Source organism: Oncorhynchus nerka, linkage group LG4 (genome assembly GCF_034236695.1).
Source record: "Oncorhynchus nerka isolate Pitt River linkage group LG4, Oner_Uvic_2.0, whole genome shotgun sequence".
Lineage (NCBI taxonomy): Eukaryota > Metazoa > Chordata > Actinopteri > Salmoniformes > Salmonidae > Oncorhynchus > Oncorhynchus nerka.
In genome coordinates this window covers 16,999,139-17,020,469 of record NC_088399.1, presented here as the reverse complement: position 1 = coordinate 17,020,469, position 21,331 = coordinate 16,999,139, and the positions used below count along the sequence as shown (strand labels likewise).

At 44.3% G+C, this 21,331-nt stretch overlaps 1 protein-coding gene across 1 annotated transcript in view; it reads right to left on the bottom strand.

Moving 5' to 3' along the window:
• Window positions 1-21,331, bottom strand: part of eeig1b (estrogen-induced osteoclastogenesis regulator 1b) — a 77,084-nt gene that overhangs the window by 55,550 nt on the left and 203 nt on the right. Inside the window, exon 2 of the mRNA XM_029648154.2 lies at window positions 20,533-20,875. Within this exon, the coding sequence (XP_029504014.1) occupies window positions 20,533-20,678 (146 nt within the window). The 5' untranslated portion in view covers window positions 20,679-20,875. The remainder of the gene's footprint in view (window positions 1-20,532; window positions 20,876-21,331) is intronic.

Genomic DNA, 21,331 nt, shown 5'->3' with positions numbered 1-21,331 from the left:
AACAACTACCTTATACACACAAGTGGAAAGGAATTAATATATGGATGAGCAATGGCCGAACGGCATAGGCAAGATGCAGTATATGGTAGAGTACAGTATATACATATGAGATGAGTAATGTAGGGTATGTAAACATTATATAAAGTGGCATTGTTTATAGTGGCTAGTGTGGACGGACCACTAGAGGGCAGGCTGGGCTCATGGATAGTTGCCCAACAGAGCCTGGGAGACAAGGTAACCAGAGTCAATTAAGCACAGCTGACGGTACTAATGAGATACTCTCCTTCCCCTATAAAAGAGAGAATGGAACCAGCAGAGAGTGGGGGGAAACTATCTCTGGAAGATGGCCACTGAGAGAGAGAAGCTGTGCTGAAAGAACCACTAAGACGGTGACAAAACCGTGATTTATGTTTGTTGTAGTTTAAAGATTATCCTATTGTGTTCTTGTTTCATCTGGAGAAGAAGATGTGTGTTTTTCCTTGGAAGATTTTTCATTGATTATGTTTGAATGTTTTTGTTGACAAAATACTCTCAATAGAGAACCGTGTTCAATCAGAAAAACCTTTTTCCTGACTCGTTTATTCCACCTTCCCGCTTTAGAGTGACGCCTAATTACTTGGTACGCTCACATTGGTGGAGGATGCAGGCATTAGGTGGACGAGTGACACAAGGATAAGTGAGTAAATCAAGATTCTTCCAGTAGACCCGGAGGAACCATTCAAGAACCTGGAAAGGGAGTAGGACATGTGATAGAGACTCTCGTAGTGGACAAGATATTGAGAGAATTACCCAGTGACTTAAAAAGGGTTGTGGGGCAAGCCAACCCGTTGTCAGCCGACGACATAGCCCAGGCGGTGGAAACATATCGGTCTACGGGGGAGTTGTTAAAAAGTGACAAGGAGGAACGGAAGGAGTCTTGCAATCCCGTACCACGACTCACCCCGGCGCGCTCGCCACCGAAACGTCCAAGCCCCTCCCGGAGGTGGGAGAAGTCAGCCACCACACAGCAGGGTCGGTGTTATAAATGTCAGTCTCCCAACCATTATGCCCCACAATGTCCTAGCAAGGATGAGCCCATGGTCACGGAGTCATCACTGCCTACCCCCACCCATCCCGTTTTGAGGGGGCAGGATCAACACTGTTGGTTAGCAGAGATAGCCCCAGCCTCAGAGATTCCGGTGCAAGTCGAAGGACAAGATGTGGTAGCTATTCTCGACTCGGGAAGTATGGTTACGTTAGTAGAGGAGCGGATGGTGGCCTCCGCAACACTGCTACCAGACAAAGTAGCCGTATCCTGTATCCATGGAGACACCCACTATTACCCCACTGTGAATCTGCCTATTCTCACTCCAAAAGGAAGGTGTACAGTCAGGGCCGGGAAAGTGCCGCAGCTGAAGGTGCCATTATTGATCGGGAGAGACTGTCCCTTATATAAGGAGCTTCGGCAGATGACGTTATGCACGGGAAGAAGGGGGACAGGAAAGAAGAGAAAATCCAAGCCCGAGGTAGTAGTCCTACAAGGAGACGTAGCCGCGTCCTCGTCCTCTGCAGCAGAGGAAGAAATAGCGACCCAACGTTTACGACAGATATTCCAAGAAACCACCGATGAAGACACATGTGAAGGGCTATACACAACGCAGGAAGGAAGGAGCAACCAGGCGCTAAGGGATATATTTGAAGCTCCATCCGAGGAGGGAACCTGGAAGGGATTCTCCTCGGTCACCCCTGATGGGGATGTGGAACAACCTCCACATCCCTCTACCGAGGTCGACCTGCCCCAGGAATTAAAGGGACAGTTCGGCACCTCGCAGCATAGAGACCCAGACCTAAGGGAGGCCATGAGGAAGGTGAAGGTGATCGACGGGAGGAACGTCGACGGATCAGGTGAGCCCCCTCTTCCTTACTATGCAATCAGGCGGGGTCTCTTATACTGGGTCGTTCGACGAAGGGGGGAAAACCAGGAATTACTAATGGTGCCTAGGCCATACAGAGATACAGTTCTACAGTTAGCCCATTCCCACGTCCTAGGAGGACACCTGGCACGAGACAAGACTATTGACAGAATCATGCAGAGATTCTATTGGCCCCGGGTCACCCGGTATGTGGCCAGGTATTGTAGGACGTGTGATCAATGTCAACGTACAGCCCCACGGCCACACCTACGTAACCCTTTGATTCCTCTCCCCATCATAGAGACTCCCTTTGAACGCATAGCTATGGACCTCGTAGGACCCCTCCCAAAATCCGCCAGAGGACACGAGTACATCCTAGTGGTTATAGATTACGCTACCAAGTTCCCGGAGGCCATACCCCTGCGTAACATGTCGTCAAAGGGAATTGCCAAGGAGTTATTCCTGATGTTCTCTCGTGTGGGCCTCCCCAAGACTATCTTGACTGATCAAGGAACCCCGTTCATGTCCCGGTTGATGAAGGACTTGTGTCGGTTATATCAGGTTCAACAGATACGTACAAGCATATTCCACCCTCAAACAGACGGGTTGTGTGAACGCTTGAACAAAACGATAAAAAGCATGTTGAGAAGGGTGGTGTCCCGAGATGGGAAAAACTGGGACATGCTTCTCCCACACTTAATGTTTGCCCTGCGAGAAGTACCCCAGGCATCCACTGGATTCTCTCCGTTTGAATTGCTCTATGGCAGACCCTGTCAAGGAATCCTCGACTTAGCCAAGGAGACCTGGGAGACCCAACCATGCCCCTTTCGATCCACAATAGAACACGTTACCCTGATGAGAGACCGCCTGTCAGCAGTGTGGCCCATAGTCAAGGAGCATATGGAGAAGGCCCAAAGGACCCAAGGCCGGGCCTATGATAAGTCTGCGACCCCCGTGAGTTCACCGTGGGAGAGAAAGTGATGGTGCTTGTGCCCACGGCCGAACATCGCTTGCTGGCGCAGTGGAGAGGGCCCTACGAGGTAATGAAAAGGGTCTCACCGGTCAATTACCTCATCAAGCAACCTGACAGGAGGAAGAAGGTCCAAATCTATCACATAAACCTGCTGAAGACATACCATGGACGAGAGGAGGAGGTGGCTTTGATGGCCCTGGAGGGCAAAGGAAAAGAGGAGGCTCTACCACAGGTGCGCCGTGGCCAAACTCTCCTACCGGAGCAGTCAAGACAGCTAGACAAGCTGATTATGAACTTCGGTCGAATATTCTCTCCATTCCCAGGACAAACAGATGTCCTGTTCCACCATATCCACACTGAACCCGGCAAGAAGGTGCATATCCGCCCTTACAGGATTCCTGAGGCTCGCAGAGTCATCGCTAAGAAAGAGGTGAGGGAGATGTTGAGGATGGGCGTGATCGAGCCCTCGACGAGTGAGTGGTCCAGTCCCATAGTCCTGGTCCCCAAATCCGATGGTAGTATGAGACTCTGCAACGACTTTAGGGGCGTGAATGCCATCTCTACATTCGATGCGTATCCCATGCCCCGCGTGGATGAACTCTTGGAGCGCTTAGGAAAGGCCAAGTTCATCACTACCCTGGATTTGACGAAGGGATATTGGCAAGTGCCGGTGGCTCCGGAGGATCGCCCAAAGACTGCCTTCGCCACTCCAGAGGGGCTTTTCCAGTATGTGAGGATGCCCTTCGGACTGCACGGTGCCGCTGCAACCTTCCAACGCCTCATGGATGCCATTCTACGGCCCCATCAAGAGTATGCAGCGGCGTACATAGACGATGTGGTCATCCACAGCGAGGACTGGGATAGTCACCTCCTGCGATTACGGGCGGTGCTCGTGAGTTTGGAAGCCACAGGGTTGACAGCCAATCCAAATAAATGCTGCCTGGGTTTGTCCGAAGCGGAATACCTGGGGTACACCGTGGGGAATGGGAAAATACGCCCACAGGCAGAGAAGACCAGGGCAATTCGTGACTGGCCTCGACCCCGGACCAAGCGAGACGTTCGGGCCTTCTTAGGGATAACAGGATATTATCGCCGTTTTATCCCGGGATATGCAACCATTGCCAACCCCCTCACAAACCTCATCAGGAAAAACCTGCCAAACCAGGTAGAGTGGAAAGACGAGACGGAAGAGGCCTTTCAATTGTTAAAAGATGGCCTGTGTTCTGATCCCGTTCTACAGGCTCCGGACTTCTCACAAGAGTTCATTGTGCAGGTTGACGCCTCGGATACAGGGCTCGGGGCCGTACTAGCTCAGGGTAAAGGTGAAGCAGAGAAGCCGATTCTCTTCATTAGTAGGAAACTCAGCGATCGGGAACAGAGGTATGCGACCGTAGAGAAAGAGGCCTTAGCCATCAAGTGGGCCCTCGATTATCTCCGGTACTACCTACTGGGTCGGAGGTTTGAATTAGTTACTGACCATGCGCCCCTCACGTGGATGGCTGGTAAGATAAACAATAACAACAGAATAGCCAGATGGTTTTTGTCTTTACAACCATTCTCTTTCCATGTCATCCACAGGGCCGGATCGAGGAACGGGAATGCAGACGCGCTGTCCCGACGCGACCAAGACTGTGCGTCTGGCGCCCGACCCTCCGGTTCGGTCCTGGGGGGGAAGGTATGTGGACGGACCACTAGAGGGCAGGCTGGGCTCATGGATAGTTGCCCAACAGAGCCTGGGAGACAAGGTAACCAGAGTCAATTAAGCACAGCTGACGGTACTAATGAGATACTCTCCTTCCCCTATAAAAGAGAGAATGGAACCAGAAGAGAGTGGGGGGAAACTATCTCTGGAAGATGGCCACCGAGAGAGAGAAGCTGTGCTGAAAGAACCACTAAGACGGTGACAAAACCGTGATTTATGTTTGTTGTAGTTTAAAGATTATCCTATTGTGTTCTTGTTTCATCTGGAGAAGAAGATGTGTGTTTTTCCTTGGAAGATTTTTCATTGATTATGTTTGAATGTTTTTGTTGACAAAATACTCTCAATAGAGAACCGTGTTCAATCAGAAAAACCTTTTTCCTGACTCGTTTATTCCACCTTCCCGCTTTAGAGTGACGCCTAATTACTTGGTACGCTCACACTAGTGATACATTTATTACATCCAATATTTTATTATTAAAGTGGCTAGATATTTGAGTCTGTTGGCAGCAGCCACTCAAATGTTAGTGATGGCTGTTTAACAGTCTCATGGCCTTGAGATAGAAGCTGTTTTTCAGTCTTTCAGCGGGGTGAACAGGCAGTGGCTCGGGTGGTTGTTGTCCTTGATGATCTTTTTGGCCTTCCTGTGATATCGGGTGGTGTAGGTGTCCTGGAGGGCAGGTAGTTTGCCCCCGGTGATACAGCCCGACAGAATGCTCTTGATTGTGCATCTGTAAATGTTTGTGAGTGTTTTTGGTGACAAGCCAAATTTCTTCAGCCTCCTGAGGTTGTGCCTTCTTCACCACGCTGTCTGTGTGGGTGGACCATTTCAGTTTGTCCGTGATGTGTATGCCGAGGAACTTAAAACTTTCCACCTTCTCCACTACTGTCCCATCGATGTGGATAGGGGGGTGCTCCCTCTGCTGTTTCCTGAAGTCCACGATCATCTCCTTTGTTTTGTTGACATTGAGTGTGAGGTTATTTTCCTGACACCACACTCCGAGGGCCCTCACCTCCTCCCTGTAGGTCGTCTCGTTGTTGTTGGTAATCAAGCGGGGTGGAGATGTTGTTTCCTATCCTCACCACCTGGGGGCGGCCCGTCAGGAAGTCTCGGAACAGGGCGGGGACGAGATCCAGGGTCTCGAGCTTAATGACGAGTATGGAGGGTACTATGGTGTTAAATACTGAGCTGTAGTCGATGAAAAGCATTCTTACATAGGTATTCCTCTTGTCCAGATGGGTTAGGACAGTGTGCAGTGTGATTGTGTCGTCTGTGGACCTATTGGGGCGGTAAGCAAATTGGAGTGGGTCTAGGGTGTCAGGTAGGGTGGAGGTGATATGATCCTTGACTAGTCTCTCAAAGCACTTCATGATGACAGAAGTGAGTGCTACGGGGCGATAGTCATTTAGCTCAGTTACCTTAGCTTTCTTGGGAACAGGAACAATGGTGGCCCTCTTGAAGCATGTGGGAACAGCAGACTGTGATAAGGATTGATTGAATATGTCCATAAACACACCAGCCAGCTGGTCTTCGCATGCTCTGAGGACGCGGCTGGGGATGCCGTCTGGGCCGGCAGCCTTGCGAGGGTTAACACATTTAAATGTTTTACTCACGTTGGCTGCAGTGAAAGAGAGCCCGCAGGTTTTGGTAACGGGCTGTGTCGGTGGCACTGTATTGTCCTCAAAGCGAGCAAAGAAGTTGTTTAGTTTGTCTGGGAGCAAGACATTGTCGTCCGCGACGGGGCTGGTTTTCTTTTTGTAGTCTCTCATTGACTGTAGACCCTGCCACATACCTCTCGTGTCTGAGCCGTTGAATTGCGACTCTACTTTGTCTCTATACTGACGCTTAGCTTGTTTGATTGCCTTGCGAAGGGAATAGCTACACTGTTTGTATTCGGTCATGTTTCCAGTCGCCTTGCCCTGAATAAAAGCAGTGGTTCGCGTCTTCTGTTTTGCGCAAATGCTGCCATCAATCCACGGTTTCTGGTTGGGGAATGTTTTAATAGTCGCTGTGGGTACAACATCACCGATAAACTTGCTCACCAAATCAGCGTATTCATCAATGTTATTGTCCGACGCTATGCGGAACATATCCCAATCCACATGATCGAAGCAATTTTGAAGCGTGGAATCCGATTGGTCGGACCAGCATTGAACAGACCTGAGCACGGGCGTTTCCTGTTTTAGTTTCTGTCTATAGGCTGGGAGCAACAAAATGGAGTCGTGGTCAGATTTGCTAAAAGGAGGGCGAGGGAGGCCTTTGTATGCGTCGCGGAAGTTTTACCAGCCGGTCGCGCATTCGATATGCTGATAAAATTTAGGAGCCTTGTTTTCAGATTAGCCTTGTTAAAATCCCCAGCTACAATAAATGCAGCTTAAAGATATGGGATTTCCAATTTACTTAGAGTCCAATGAAGTTCTTTCAGGGCCGTCGAGGTGTCTGCTTGTGGGGGAATATACACGACTGTGATTATAATCGAAGAGAATTCTCTTGGTGGATAATACGGTCGGCATTTGATTGTAAGGAATTCTAGGTCAGGTGAACAAAAGGACTTGAGTTCCTGTATGTTGTTATGATCACAACACATCTCGTTAATAATAAGGCATACACCCCCGCCCTTCTTCTTACCAGAGAGATGTTTGTTTCTGTCGGCCCGATGCGTGAAGAAACCAGGTGGCTGTACCGACTCTGATAACGTTTCGCGAGTGAGCCATGTTTCCGTGAAACAAAGAAAGTTACAATCTCTGATGTCTCTCTGGAAGGCAACCCTTGCTCGGATTTAGTCTACCTTGTTGTCAAGAGACTGGACATTGGCGAGTAGTATACTCGGGAGCGGTGCGCGATGTGCCCGTCTACGGAGCCTGACCAGAAGGCCGCTCCGTCTGCCCCTTCTGCGGCGCCGTTGTTTTGGGTCGCTGGCTGGGATCCGATCCACTGTCCTGGGTGGTGGACCAAACAGAGGATGCGCTTCGGGAAAGTCGTATCCCTGGTCATAATGTTGGTAAGTGGACGTTGCTCTTATATCCAATAGTTCCTCCTGGCTGTATGTAAAACAAAATGATTTCCTGGGGTAACAATGTAAGAAATAATGATACATAAAAAAAACAAAATACTGCATAGTTTCCTAGGAACGCGAAGCGAGGCGGCCATCTCTGTCGGCCCCGGAAGTGGTTATTAGACTAAAACATAATCATTACAAACCTTGCTTACATTTGTATACAATCACATGCCTCTCTACTATGCGTGGGAATACTAGGGAACGGATTTCTCAAATTAAAATCACTTGGTGCTGATTTCCTGGTGTTTTTACAAAAAAAAGAAAATTTGCTCAGAAAACTGGGGGTGGGGAATAAAACCATCCAAGGCCAAATTTGATAACCCTGCCATGGCGTGTCACTGGACACACACACACACACACACACACACGCACTGTTAAGCGAAATATTCAATGTCAAAATGCAAAATAATCAATCAATATCTGTTCTCAAATAAGTTCATTAAAAAGATTACTCATGGTATGTTTGTATATGGTATGTGTGTAAATAACTTCCCTTGGCCCATGAGGTTTTTCCGAAACTCATTATAGATTTATACAACTTACTGCCAACTTATTGGTGGGAACAGGTTCTCAGGTGCTTTCTAAGTGGAATGAGGACATAGAAGGTGCAACACATGCTCCCCCAGCGATAGCTTGTACCACAACAAACATATGCATCCGATACATGTGACTTGGTTTTTGTGATATGAGTGCAATGTAGCTATAAATTTAACACAATCTGAACTATTCCATCTTGGATGGATGCCAGTTATATGACATGGGAAAACATGGGGAAACTGTGTTTGTCAATTGTTGTGACTTAGATGAAGATCCGTTCAAATTTGATGTGAAATTTATGCAGAAATCCAGGTAATTCCAAAGGGTTTACTTTTTTTTTGCCACTGTATACACATTCACACACACTACATTCACACTCCCACAAAAAACTAACACACACTACATTCACACTCCCACAAAAAACCAACACACATTCACACACACTACATTCACACTCCCACAAAAAACCAACACACATTCACACACACTACATTCACACTCCCACAAAAAACCAACACACATTCACACACACTACATTCACACTCCCACAAAAAACCAACACACATTCACACTCCCACAAAAAACCAACACACATTCACACTCCCACAAAAACCAAAAAAACCAACACACATTCACACACACTACATTCACACTCCCACAAAAAAAAACAACACACATTCACACACACTACATTCACACTCCCAAAAAAAAACACACACACACAGACACATTCACACACACTACATTCACACTCCCACAAAAAAACCAACACACATTCACACACACTACATTCACACTCCCACAAAAAACTAACACACATTCACACTCCCACAAAAAAACCAACACACATTCACACTCCCACAAAAAACCAACACACATTCACACTCCCACAAAAAACAACACACATTCACACTCCCACAAAAAAAACAACACACATTCCCACACACTACATTCACACTCCCACAAAAAAAAACACACACACACACACACACATTCACACACACTACATTCACACTCCCACAAAAAACCAACACACATTCACACACACTACATTCACACTCCCACAAAAAAACACACACATTCACACACACTACATTTACACTCCCACAAAAAAACAACACACATTCACACACACTACATTCACACTCCCACAAAAAAAACACACATTCACACACACTACATTTACACTCCCACAAAAAAACAACACACATTCACAGACACTACATTCACACTCCCACAAAAAAAACACACACTACATTCACACTCCCACAAAAAAACAACACACATTCACACACACTACATACGCACACACACATAACACAAATGCATACAGACACAACACAAACATACTTACATATTACACTCACACACTTTTACACTGATCATTTGCTGTTGCTACTCTGTTTATTTTACTCTTATTATTATCTATCCTGATACCTAGTCACGTTACCCTGCCTTCATGTACATATCTACCTCAAATACCTCATTATTATCTATCCTGATACCTAGTCATGTTACCCTGCCTTCATGTACATATCTACCTCAAATACCTCATTATTATCTATCCTGATACCTAGTCATGTTACCCTGCCTTCATGTACATATCTACCTCAAATACCTCATTATTATCTATCCTGATACCTAGTCATGTTACCCTGCCTTCATGTACATATCTACCGCACATACCTTATTATTATCTATCCTGATGCCTAGTCACTTTATCCTGCCTTCATGTACATACAGTTGAAGTTGGAAGTTTACATATACTTAGGTTGTGTCATTAAATCTCATTTTTCAACCACTCCACAAATTTCTTGTTAACAAACTATAGTTTTGGCAAGTCGGTCAGGACATCTACTGTGTGCATGACACAAGTAATTTTTCCAACTATTGTTTACAGACAGATTATTTCACTTATAATTCACTCTATCACAATTCCAGTGGGTGAGAAATGTACATACACTAGTTTGACTGTGCCTTTAAACAGCTTGAAAAATTCCAGAAAATTATGTCATGGCTTTAGAAGCTTCTGATTGGCTAATTGACATCATTTGAGTCAATTGGAGGTGTACCTGTGGATGTATTTCAAGGCCTACCTTCATAATCAGTGCCTCTTTGCTTGACATCATGGGAAAATCAAAAGAAATCAGCCAAGACCTCAGAAAAATATTGTAGACCTCCACAAGTCTGGTTCATCCTTGGGAGCAATTACCAAACGCCTGAAGGTACCACGTTCATCTGTACAAACAATAGTACGCAAGTAGAAACACCATGGGACCACGCAGACGTCATACCGCTCAGGAAGGGGACGCGTTCTGTCTCCTAGAGATGAACGTATTTTGGTGAAAAAAGTGCAAATCAATCCCAGAACAACAGCAAAGGACCTTGTGAAGATGCTGGAGGAAACAGGAACAAAAGTATCTATATCCACAGTAAAACGAGTCCTTTATCGACATAACGTGAAAGGCCGCTCAGCAAGGAAGAAGCCACTGCTCCAAAACCGTCATAAAAAAGCCAGACTGCGGTTTGCAACTGCACATGATAGTACTTTTTGGAGAAATATCCCCTGGTCTGATGAAACAAAAATAGAACTGTTTGGACATAATGACCATCGTTATGTTTGGAGGAAAAAGGGGGTGCCTTGCAAGCCGAAGAACACCATCCCAACCATGAAGCACGGGGGTGGCAGCATCATGTTGTGAGGGTGCTTTGCTGCAGGAGGGACTGGTGCACTTCACAAAATAGATGGCTTCATGAGGAGGGAAAATTATGTGGATATATTGAAGCAACATCTCAAGACATCAATCAGGAAGTTAAAGCTTGGTTGCAAATGAGTCTTTCAAATGGACAATGACCCCAAGCATACTTCCAAAGTTGTGGCAAAATGGCTTAAGGACAACAAAGTCAAGGTATTGGAGTGGCCATTACAAAGCCCTGACCTCAATCCCATAGGAAATTTGAGGGCAGAAGTGAAAAAGCGTGTGCGAGTAAGGAGGCCTACAAACCTGACTCAGTTACACCAGTTCTGTCAGGATGAATGGGCAAAAATTCACCCAACTTATTGTGGGAAGCTTGTGGAAGGCTACCCAAAACGTTTGACCCAAGTTAAACAATTTAAAGGCAATGCTACCAGATACTAATTGAGCATATGTAAACATTTATCTGGTACTGGTATTCCCTGTATGCACAGTAGCTCCATATTGATCTGGTACTGATATTTTGTATGGATTTAACTCCTCTTTGTGTATCTATTTTATTCAAACGGTTTATTATTATTTTTTAAATTTGCTTAGTTGGGAAGGGCTCATAAGCAAGCATTTCACAGTAAATTTTACACCAGTTGTATTCGTATTTAAAACACAAACAAAACAACAAGATACATGGAGAGTAGTGTGTGATTCCCCTCAAAAGGACATTGAGCTACTGTCTTTCTGCGATTCACTGCGCTGTCAAAAGAGACAAGAGAGTGAGAGTGAGGCAGAGAAAGAGAGTGAGGCAGAGAGAGAGAGAGAGAGTGAGGGTGGGTGGGAGAGAGAGAGAGAGAGGGAGAGAGAGAGAGCGAGAGAATACAGAGTAGTAATGTTCTGGGACATTTATTACATAACTCCCAGCGCCAACCCTTGTCCCTGTACACACACACACACACACACACACACACACACACACAGTTGTTGAGACCAAGGATTGCCTGATACAAGGAGATTGAGCCAACGCCACCATGGGACTATGAAAAACAGCCATGCCAATTATTTTGCTCACACAGTTCTGGAAAAACCCTTTGAAGCACACAGCTATACCTATGTTAAATAACCTATTTTGAGAAGTGTGTTTGAGTTTCAAGTTCCTGTGTGTACACAAGGAATATGTATACTGTGAACAGCCATACAGTTTAACCATGGAATTGGTCAGTACAGCTCTGGTCACTGTGCTCAAACATGCACAGACCAGACAATACAAGACCAAATAATACCAGACAATACCAGACCAGACAATACCAGACCAGACAATACCAGACCATACAATACCAGACCAGACAATACCAGACCATACAATACCAGACCATACAATACCAGACCATACAATACCAGACCAGACAATACCAGACCAGACAATACCAGACCAGACAATACCAGACCAGACAATACCAGACAATACCAGACCAGACAATACCAGACCAGACAATACCAGACCAGAAAATACCAGACCAGACAATACCAGACCAAATAATACCAAAAAAATACCTGACCAGACAATACCAGACCAGACAATACCAGACCAGACAATACCAGACCAGACACTACCAGACCAGACAATACCAGACCAGACAATACCAGAACAGACAATACCAGACCAGACAATACCAGACCAGACAATACCAGACCAGACACTACCAGACCAGACACTACCAGACCAGACAATACCAGACCAGACAATACCAGACCAGACAATACCAGACCATACAATACCAGAACAGACAATACCAGACCATACAATACCAGACAATACCAGACCAGACAAAACCAGACCAGACAATACCAGACCAGACAATACCAGACCAGACAATACCAGACCAGACAATACCAGATCAGACAATACCAGACCAGACAATACCAGAACAGACAAAACCAGACCAGACAATACCAAACAATACCAGACCAGACAATACCAGACCAGACAATACCAGACCAGAAAATACCAGACCAGACAATACCAGACCAAATAATACCAAAAAAATACCTGACCAGACAATACCAGACAATATCAGACTAGACAATACCAGACAATACCAGACCAGACAATACCAGATCAGACAATACCAGACCAGACAATACCAGAACAGACAAAACCAGACCATACAATACCAGACCATACAATACCAGACCAGACAATACCAGACAATACCAGACCAGACAATACCAGACCAGACACTACCAGACCAGACAATACCAGACCAGACAATACCAGAACAGACCATACAATACCAGACAATACCAGACCAGACAATACCAGACCAGACAATACCAGACCAGACAATACCAGACCAGACGATACCAGATCAGACAATACCAGACCAGACAATACCAGAACAGACAAAACCAGACCAGACAATACCAAACAATACCAGACAATACCAGACCATACAATACCAGACAATACCAGACCAGACAATACCAGACCAGACAATACCAGACCAGAAAATACCAGACCAGAAAATACCAGACCAGACAATACCAGACCAAATAATACCAAAAAAATACCTGACCAGACAATACCAGACAATTTCAGACTAGACAATACCAGACAATACCAGACCAGACAATACCAGATCAGACAAAACCAGACCAGACAATACCAAACAATACCAGACAATACCAGACCAGACAAAACCAGACAATACCAGACAATACCAGACGAGGCAATACCAGACCAGACAATACCAGACAATACCAGACCAGACAATACCAGACCAGACCATACCAAACAATACCAGACCAGACAATACCAGACCAGACAATACCAGACCAAACAATACCAGACAATACCTGACCGGACAGTACCAGACAATACGAGACCAGACAATACCAGACCAGACAATACCAGACAACACCAGACCAGACAATACCAGTCAATACCAGGCCAGACAATACCAGTCAATACCAGGCCAGACAATAACAGACAATACCAGACCAGGACAAAACCAGACCAGACAATACCAGACAATACCAGACCAGACAATACCAGACCAGACAATACCAGACAATACCAGACCAGACAATACCAGACCAGACAAAACCAGACCAGACAGTACCAGACCAGACAATACCAGACCAGACAATACCAGACCAGACAAAACCAGACCAGACAAAACCAGACCAGACAATACCAGACAATACCAGACCAGACAATACCAGACAATACCAGACAATACCAGACCTGACAATACCAGACCTGACAAAACCAGACCAGACAAAACCAGACCAGACAATATCAGACAATACCAGACCAGACAAAACCAGACCAGACAAAACCAGACCAGACAATACCAGACCAGACAATACCAGACCAGGACAAAACCAGACCAGACCAGACAATACCAGACCAGACAATACCAGACCAGACAATACCAGACAATACCAGACCAGACAATACCAGACCAGACAAAACCAGACCAGACAGTACCAGACCAGACAATACCAGACCAGACAATACCAGACCACGACAAAACCAGACCAGACAATACCAGACCAGACAATACCAGACCAGACAATACCAGACAATACCAGACCAGACAATACCAGACCAGACAAGAAAATACCAGACAAGACCATTTATGTACTGTAACTGTTATCTGCATTAGGCCCCGTATGTAAAACCCCAGCCTTCAACCTCATCCTCTATGCAAAACCCCAGCCTTCAACCTCATCCTCTATGTAAAACTCCAGCCTTCAACCTCATCATCTATGTAAAACCCCAGCGTTCAACCTCACACTCTATGCAAAACCCCAGCCTTCAACCTCATCCTCTATGCAAAACCCCAGCCTTCAACCTCATCCTCTATGCAAAACCCCAGCCTTCAACCTCATCCTCTATGCAAAACCCCAGCCTTCAACCTCATCGTCAATGCAAAACCCTAGCCTTCAACCTCATCTTCTATGCAAAACCCCAGCCTTCAACCTCACCATCTACGCAAAACCCCCAGCCTTCAACCTCATTATCTATGCAAAACCAGCCACCACAACCGGCTACAACAGGACAGCCATTGACACCTGTGTGTGTGTCAGAGAGCTTAAAGTGTTATATATAGGCGCCACACACCGGGTCGCTACTAGTGGCATACGGTGAGACATCTGTCTTCTACTTAGAGTAGAGTTCAACTGACCTTCTTTACCAGTGACACATCCTTTGTTGTGCTTTGAAGAGTTTATAGGGTCAAGGATGTAAATTATGACACCAAGACCTCTCTAATACTACTACAATGACTTTGACTTATGACTTTGTATCTATTTTATATGGCAGTTAGGTGCTTTGCCTTTGACACATTTACAGTTTGCACCCAGACTACAAATGAGATTGGTTGGTTTGCAGAGCTGACAATCAAAGAGAAGCAACGTTAGGTCTGAGTCCTTCGATTCAGCGTTGCCTTGACAACATTACAGCAACATCTCCTCGTTGCTACCAAGTTGCCAACTCAGTCTCCTCCAGAGTCGAGACACACATCAACGTCTCTTTTTAAATTCAGGCCCTTTCATACATCCATATAGGCCCGAGAATCATTGATGCAACAACAACCCTTTAAACACAGTCCCTGAGGGCTGGCAATAACATTGGCCAGTTCTGTAGTATCTAACCATGTATCTAATCCACTGTTTCAACCCTACACCCCGGACAATATTACATGAAGTGTTTTGATGACAGAGTTCTCCATTAAGCAAGGCAAAGGCCCACCCGGGGGAAATGGGGGGGGGCACTGGGGAGACAGAACTGCATAATGCCCTGACAGATCTCGCTCTCTTTCTCTCTCTGCAGAGGCTAACTAGACACTGGTGTCTTCATCAGACAGTCATGTTAGGGGAGATAGTGGTGGATGAGATCATACAGTCAAGCAACATGGGATGAGAGGGGGAAGGAAACAAAACAACCACAGCAGAGGACTAGGACTATAGGGCTGTAGCTAGTGAGGGGCTATGGTGAGGGGCTATGGTGAGGGGTTATGGTGAGGGGCTATGGTGAGGGGTTATGGTGAGGGTTTATGGTGAGGGGCTATGGTGAGGGGTTATGGTGAGGGTTTATGGTGAGGGGCTATAGTGAGGGGTTATGGTGAGGGGCTATGGTGAGGGGTAATGGTGAGGGTTTATGGTGAGGGGCTATGGTGAGGGGTTATGGTGAGGGTTTATGGTGAGGGGCTATGGTGAGGGGTTATGGTGAGGGGATATGGTGAGGGGTTATGGTGAGGGGTTATGTTGAGGGGCTAGGGTAAATGGACTTGGGCTAGTGTAGAGCTATAGTCACTGGGGTTACATTAGGGTAAATGGACTTGGGCTAGTGTAGGGCTATAGTCACTGAGGTTGCATTAGGGTAAATGGACTTGGGCTAGTGTAGGGCTATAGTCACTGGGGTTACATTAGGGTAAATGGACTTGGGCTAGTGTAGGGCTATAGTCACTGGGGTTACATTAGGGTAAATGGACTTGGGCTAGTGTAGGGCTATAGTCACTGGGGTTACATTAGGGTAAATGGACTTGGGCTAGTGTAGGGCTATAGTCACTGGGGTTACATTAGGGTAAATGGACTTGGGCTTGTGTAGGGCTATAGTCACTGGGGTTACATTAGGGTAAATGGACTTGGGCTAGTGTAGAGCTATAGTCACTGGGGTTACATTAGGGTAAATGGACTTGGGCTAGTGTAGGGCTATAGTCACTGAGGTTGCATTAGGGTAAATGGACTTGGGCTAGTGTAGGGCTATAGTCACTGGGGTTACATTAGGGTAAATGGACTTGGGCTAGTGTAGAGCTATAGTCACTGGGGTTACATTAGGGTAAATGGACTTGGGCTAGTGTAGGGCTATAGTCACTGGGGTTACATTAGGGTAAATGGACTTGGGCTAGTGTAGGGCTATAGTCACTGGGGTTACATTAGGGTAAATGGACTTGGGCTAGTGTAGGGCTATAGTCACTGGGGTTACATTAGGGTAAATGGACTTGGGCTTGTGTAGGGCTATAGTCACTGGGGTTACATTAGGGTAAATGGACTTGGGCTAGTGTAGGGCTATAGTCACTGGGGTTACATTAGGGTAAATGGACTTGGGCTAGTGTAGGGCTATAGTCACTGGGGTTACATTAGGGTAAATGGACTTGGGCTAGTGTAGGGCTATAGTCACTGGGGTTACATTAGGGTAAATGGACTTGGGCTAGTGTAGGGCTATAGTCACTGGGGTTACATTAGGGTAAATGGACTTTGGCTAGTGTAGGGCTATAGTCACTGGGGTTACATTAGGGTAAATGGACTTGGGCTAGTGTAGGGCTATAGTCACTGGGGTTACATTAGGGTAAATGGACTTGGGCTAGTGTAGGGCTATAGTCACTGGGGTTACATTAGGGTAAATGGACTTGGGCTAGTGTAGGGCTATAGTCACTGGGGTTACATTAGGGTAAATGGACTTGGGCTAGTGTAGGGCTATAGTCACTGGGGTTACATTAGGGTAAATGGACTTGGGCTAGTGTAGGGCTATAGTCACTGAGGTTGCATTAGGGTAAATGGACTTGGGCTAGTGGGGCTATAGTCACTGGGGTTACATTAGGGTAAATGGACTTGGGCTAGTGTAGGGCTATAGTCACTGGGGTTACATTAGGGTAAATGGACTTGGGCTAGTGTAGGGCTATAGTCACTGGGGTTACATTAGGGTAAATGGACTTGGGCTAGTGTAGGGCTATAGTCACTGGGGTTACATTAGGGTAAATGGACTTGGGCTAGTGTAGGGCTATAGTCACTGGGGTTACATTAGGGTAAATGCAGGGGATGATCAACAGACTGCTTATCCCTGTTTTTGTGTCACCACTACTTAACAGGCCACTACTATAAATCAAATCACATCTTATTTCTCACATGCTTAGTAGACAACAGGTGTAGGCTAACAGTGAAATGCTTACAGGTCCTTTTCCAACAATGCAGAGTTAAAGATAAAAATAATTTAAACAAAAATAGAAATTGTAACACAAGGACTAAATACACAATGCATAACATGGCTATATACAGGAATTATAAAATAACATGGCTATATACAGGAATTATAAAATAACATGGCTATATACAGAATTAGAAAATAACATGGCTATATACAGGAATTAGAAAATAACATGGCTATATACAGGGAGTAGAAAATAACATGGCTATATACAGGGAGTAGAAAATAACATGAATATATACAGGGAGTAGAAAATAACATGGCTATATACAGGGAGTAGAAAATAACATAAATATATACAGGGAGTAGAAAATAACATGGCTATATACAGGGAGTAGAAAATAACATGAATATATACAGGGAGTAGAAAATAACATGGCTATATACAGGGAGTAGAAAATAACATAAATATATACAGGGAGTAGAAAATAACATGGCTATATACAGGGAGTAGAAAATAACATGAATATATACAGGGAGTAGAAAATAACATGGCTATATACAGGAGTAGAAAATAACATGGCTATATACAGGAGTAGAAAATAACATGGCTATATACAGGGAGTAGAAAATAACATGAATATATACAGGAGTAGAAAATAACATGGCTATATACAGGGAGTAGAAAATAACATGGCTATATACAGGAGTAGAAAATAACATGAATATATACAGGAGTAGAAAATAACATGGCTATATACAGGAGTAGAAAATAACATGGCTATATACAGGAGTAGAAAATAACATGGCTATATACAGGGAGTAGAAAATAACATGAATATATACAGGAGTAGAAAATAACATGGCTATATACAGGGAGTAGAAAATAACATGGCTATATACAGGGAGTAGAAAATAACATGAATATATACAGGGAGTAGAAAATAACATGAATATATACAGGAGTAGAAAATAACATGGCTATATACAGGAGTAGAAAATAACATGGCTATATACAGGAGTAGAAAATAACATGGCTATATACAGGGAGTAGAAAATAACATGAATATATACAGGAGTAGAAAATAACATGAATATATACAGGGAGTAGAAAATAACATGGCTATATACAGGGAGTAGAAAATAACATGGCTATATACAGGGAGTAGAAAATAACATGGCTAAATACAGGGAGTAGAAAATAACATGGCTATATACAGGGAGTAGAAAATAACATGAATATATACAGGGAGTAGAAAATAACATGGCTATATACAGGGAGTAGAAAATAACATGGCTATATACAGGGAGTAGAAAATAACATGGCTATATACAGGGAGTAGAAAATAACATGAATATATACAGGGAGTAGAAAATAACATGGCTATATACAGGGAGTAGAAATCCATTAACATGTAGGCCACCCTGTCTGGGTGACATATATCAGACCCGCTACGGGGGTTTACAGCTGTTATCCAGATGAGAAGGAATGTTAGGCTCTGGAGTTCCAGAGGTATCTATGGATTTCAACATATCCCCCACACCTGTGATATAAATCACTGCATTTCAATGTATCACACAATAAAACACGGAGACACCCACATGGTGTAAGAAGAGTGTAGGAATGCAATTCATTTAAATGAACCAAGCCCAGGAAGGCTAACTGTCCACCAGCATCTTGTCGGTCTACATTTGACATTTAACTCAAAACAAATGAGTAGGGCAAGAGTTGTTTGGAAAAGGTCACTGCCACCACTGTGTGCCAACTTGAATGCTGAGTGTGAGAGGCAAACGATAGGAAAATACACACAATCACAGCAAGCCTTTCAAAAGAAATACACTGATATAACCATCTGTGGCATTTACCTATCTGCCGGCACTTATTCATAATGTCTTGAAAACCATTGGTGTCAAATGGCAAGTTTAAAAAGTACCCTGAAAAGGTTTTGTTGTAGAAACTGTGTTATTACTGAATTATTACTATGTGTGGTATAGAAACAATGCATCTGTCACAATATGACATGGGATAAAATGGACATATCCCCATATCATTCCATTGATCAAACTGCTAGAATTCTTATTTGGTATCTGCACACAGCAAAGGATCAGAAACAGGCAAAGCGTGACAAATCTGAAACAAAGAAACAAATAAGGCACAAGCCCTGACTACATTTTTGGCGGGGATCCAAGCAGCCAATTGACAGATTGGGAGATCCTATTATTCTCTTAGACAATATACACACTTAGAAAAAAAATTGATATCTAGAACCTAAAATGGTTCTTTGGCTGTACTCATAGGAGAACCCTTTAAAGAACTAGTTTTGGTTCCAGGTAAAACCCTTTTGGTTCTAGGTAGAACCCTTTTCGGTTCTATGGTAGAACCCTTTCCAGGTAGAACCCTTTCCACAGACAGCTTAAGAACCCTTTTGTAACCTTTTTTCTAAGAGTGTATGATGTTTAGAAAACTGATCTTGCTTATAAAAGCTACCTAATAATCCTGAAAGGTGTGATCAAACTGTCATCTATTATGTATGTCTATTCAGGCTAATTCCTCTTGTACCTATATTGATCAAATCAAGCTTTCAGGACATTCAGGCAATAGCCTAGACTGGGTGCCAGTCTGTTTCTGCAAAACATGATAAGGAGTGGCAAGGAGTGGAATGATAGCTAAACAGACTGGTACACAGGCTAGCAATAGCCTACCCCATGCACAAAATGCACAGTGGAAAAATACATGAGAATCGTTTTTACCTGGATGATGACACGGCAAAGTCCCCACCGTCCAACAATCGGATCTTGCAAAAAAGTACCCCATTGACAAACGGTACGGCCGTGAGCTCGTCCAATGTAAAATGGATTTGAAACTTGAACCTCTTCTTTTTCATTAAAAATGCCATTAAGACGGTTGAAACAGGTGAACTGGAATATGTTGGCAGGTTTATTCAGCAGAAATAGTCCTAAATTAAATGTTTGGGATTGACAAACAAAAAGGATAGGAAATTAAACAAAGTATTAATTTCGTTTTTAAATCAAGAGCTTGCAAGTCCTTGATTTTTTGGCTCAGCATCTCTGATGACCCAGTGTTGATTCGGACCTGTAGCAGGAAAAAAATAACAACAGGTGCTTTACGATCATATACTGAAAAGTGCAAGCACATCTTATTGGTTATCCCTCATTTTTCTCACATATAGGTTAAAAGCCTTTCATGAAATATAACAACCAGATTATTGTAGTGATATTCATTGCCAATTATTATACTTGTATTCAATCAGGGCAACTTCGGAGAAAATAGTTTGAAGGCATATCCTACACCCGAACACATGCTTTGTTGAGATGTTCTCTTGGCTTTTCTTTACACCCTGTGTTGGTTATGGGATTTAGACATTATAAAGTATCTACATCATTCCCCAAACCACACGTTAATTCTCAACTCGTGATTTTTAGGTAGTCGGCGTCAGTAAAGTAGATACAAAAAGAAAAGGGTAGTTCCACCCATGATCTATTCGATTCTTCTGCATTACATGAATCGTACCAAGTATTTCTTGCCAAC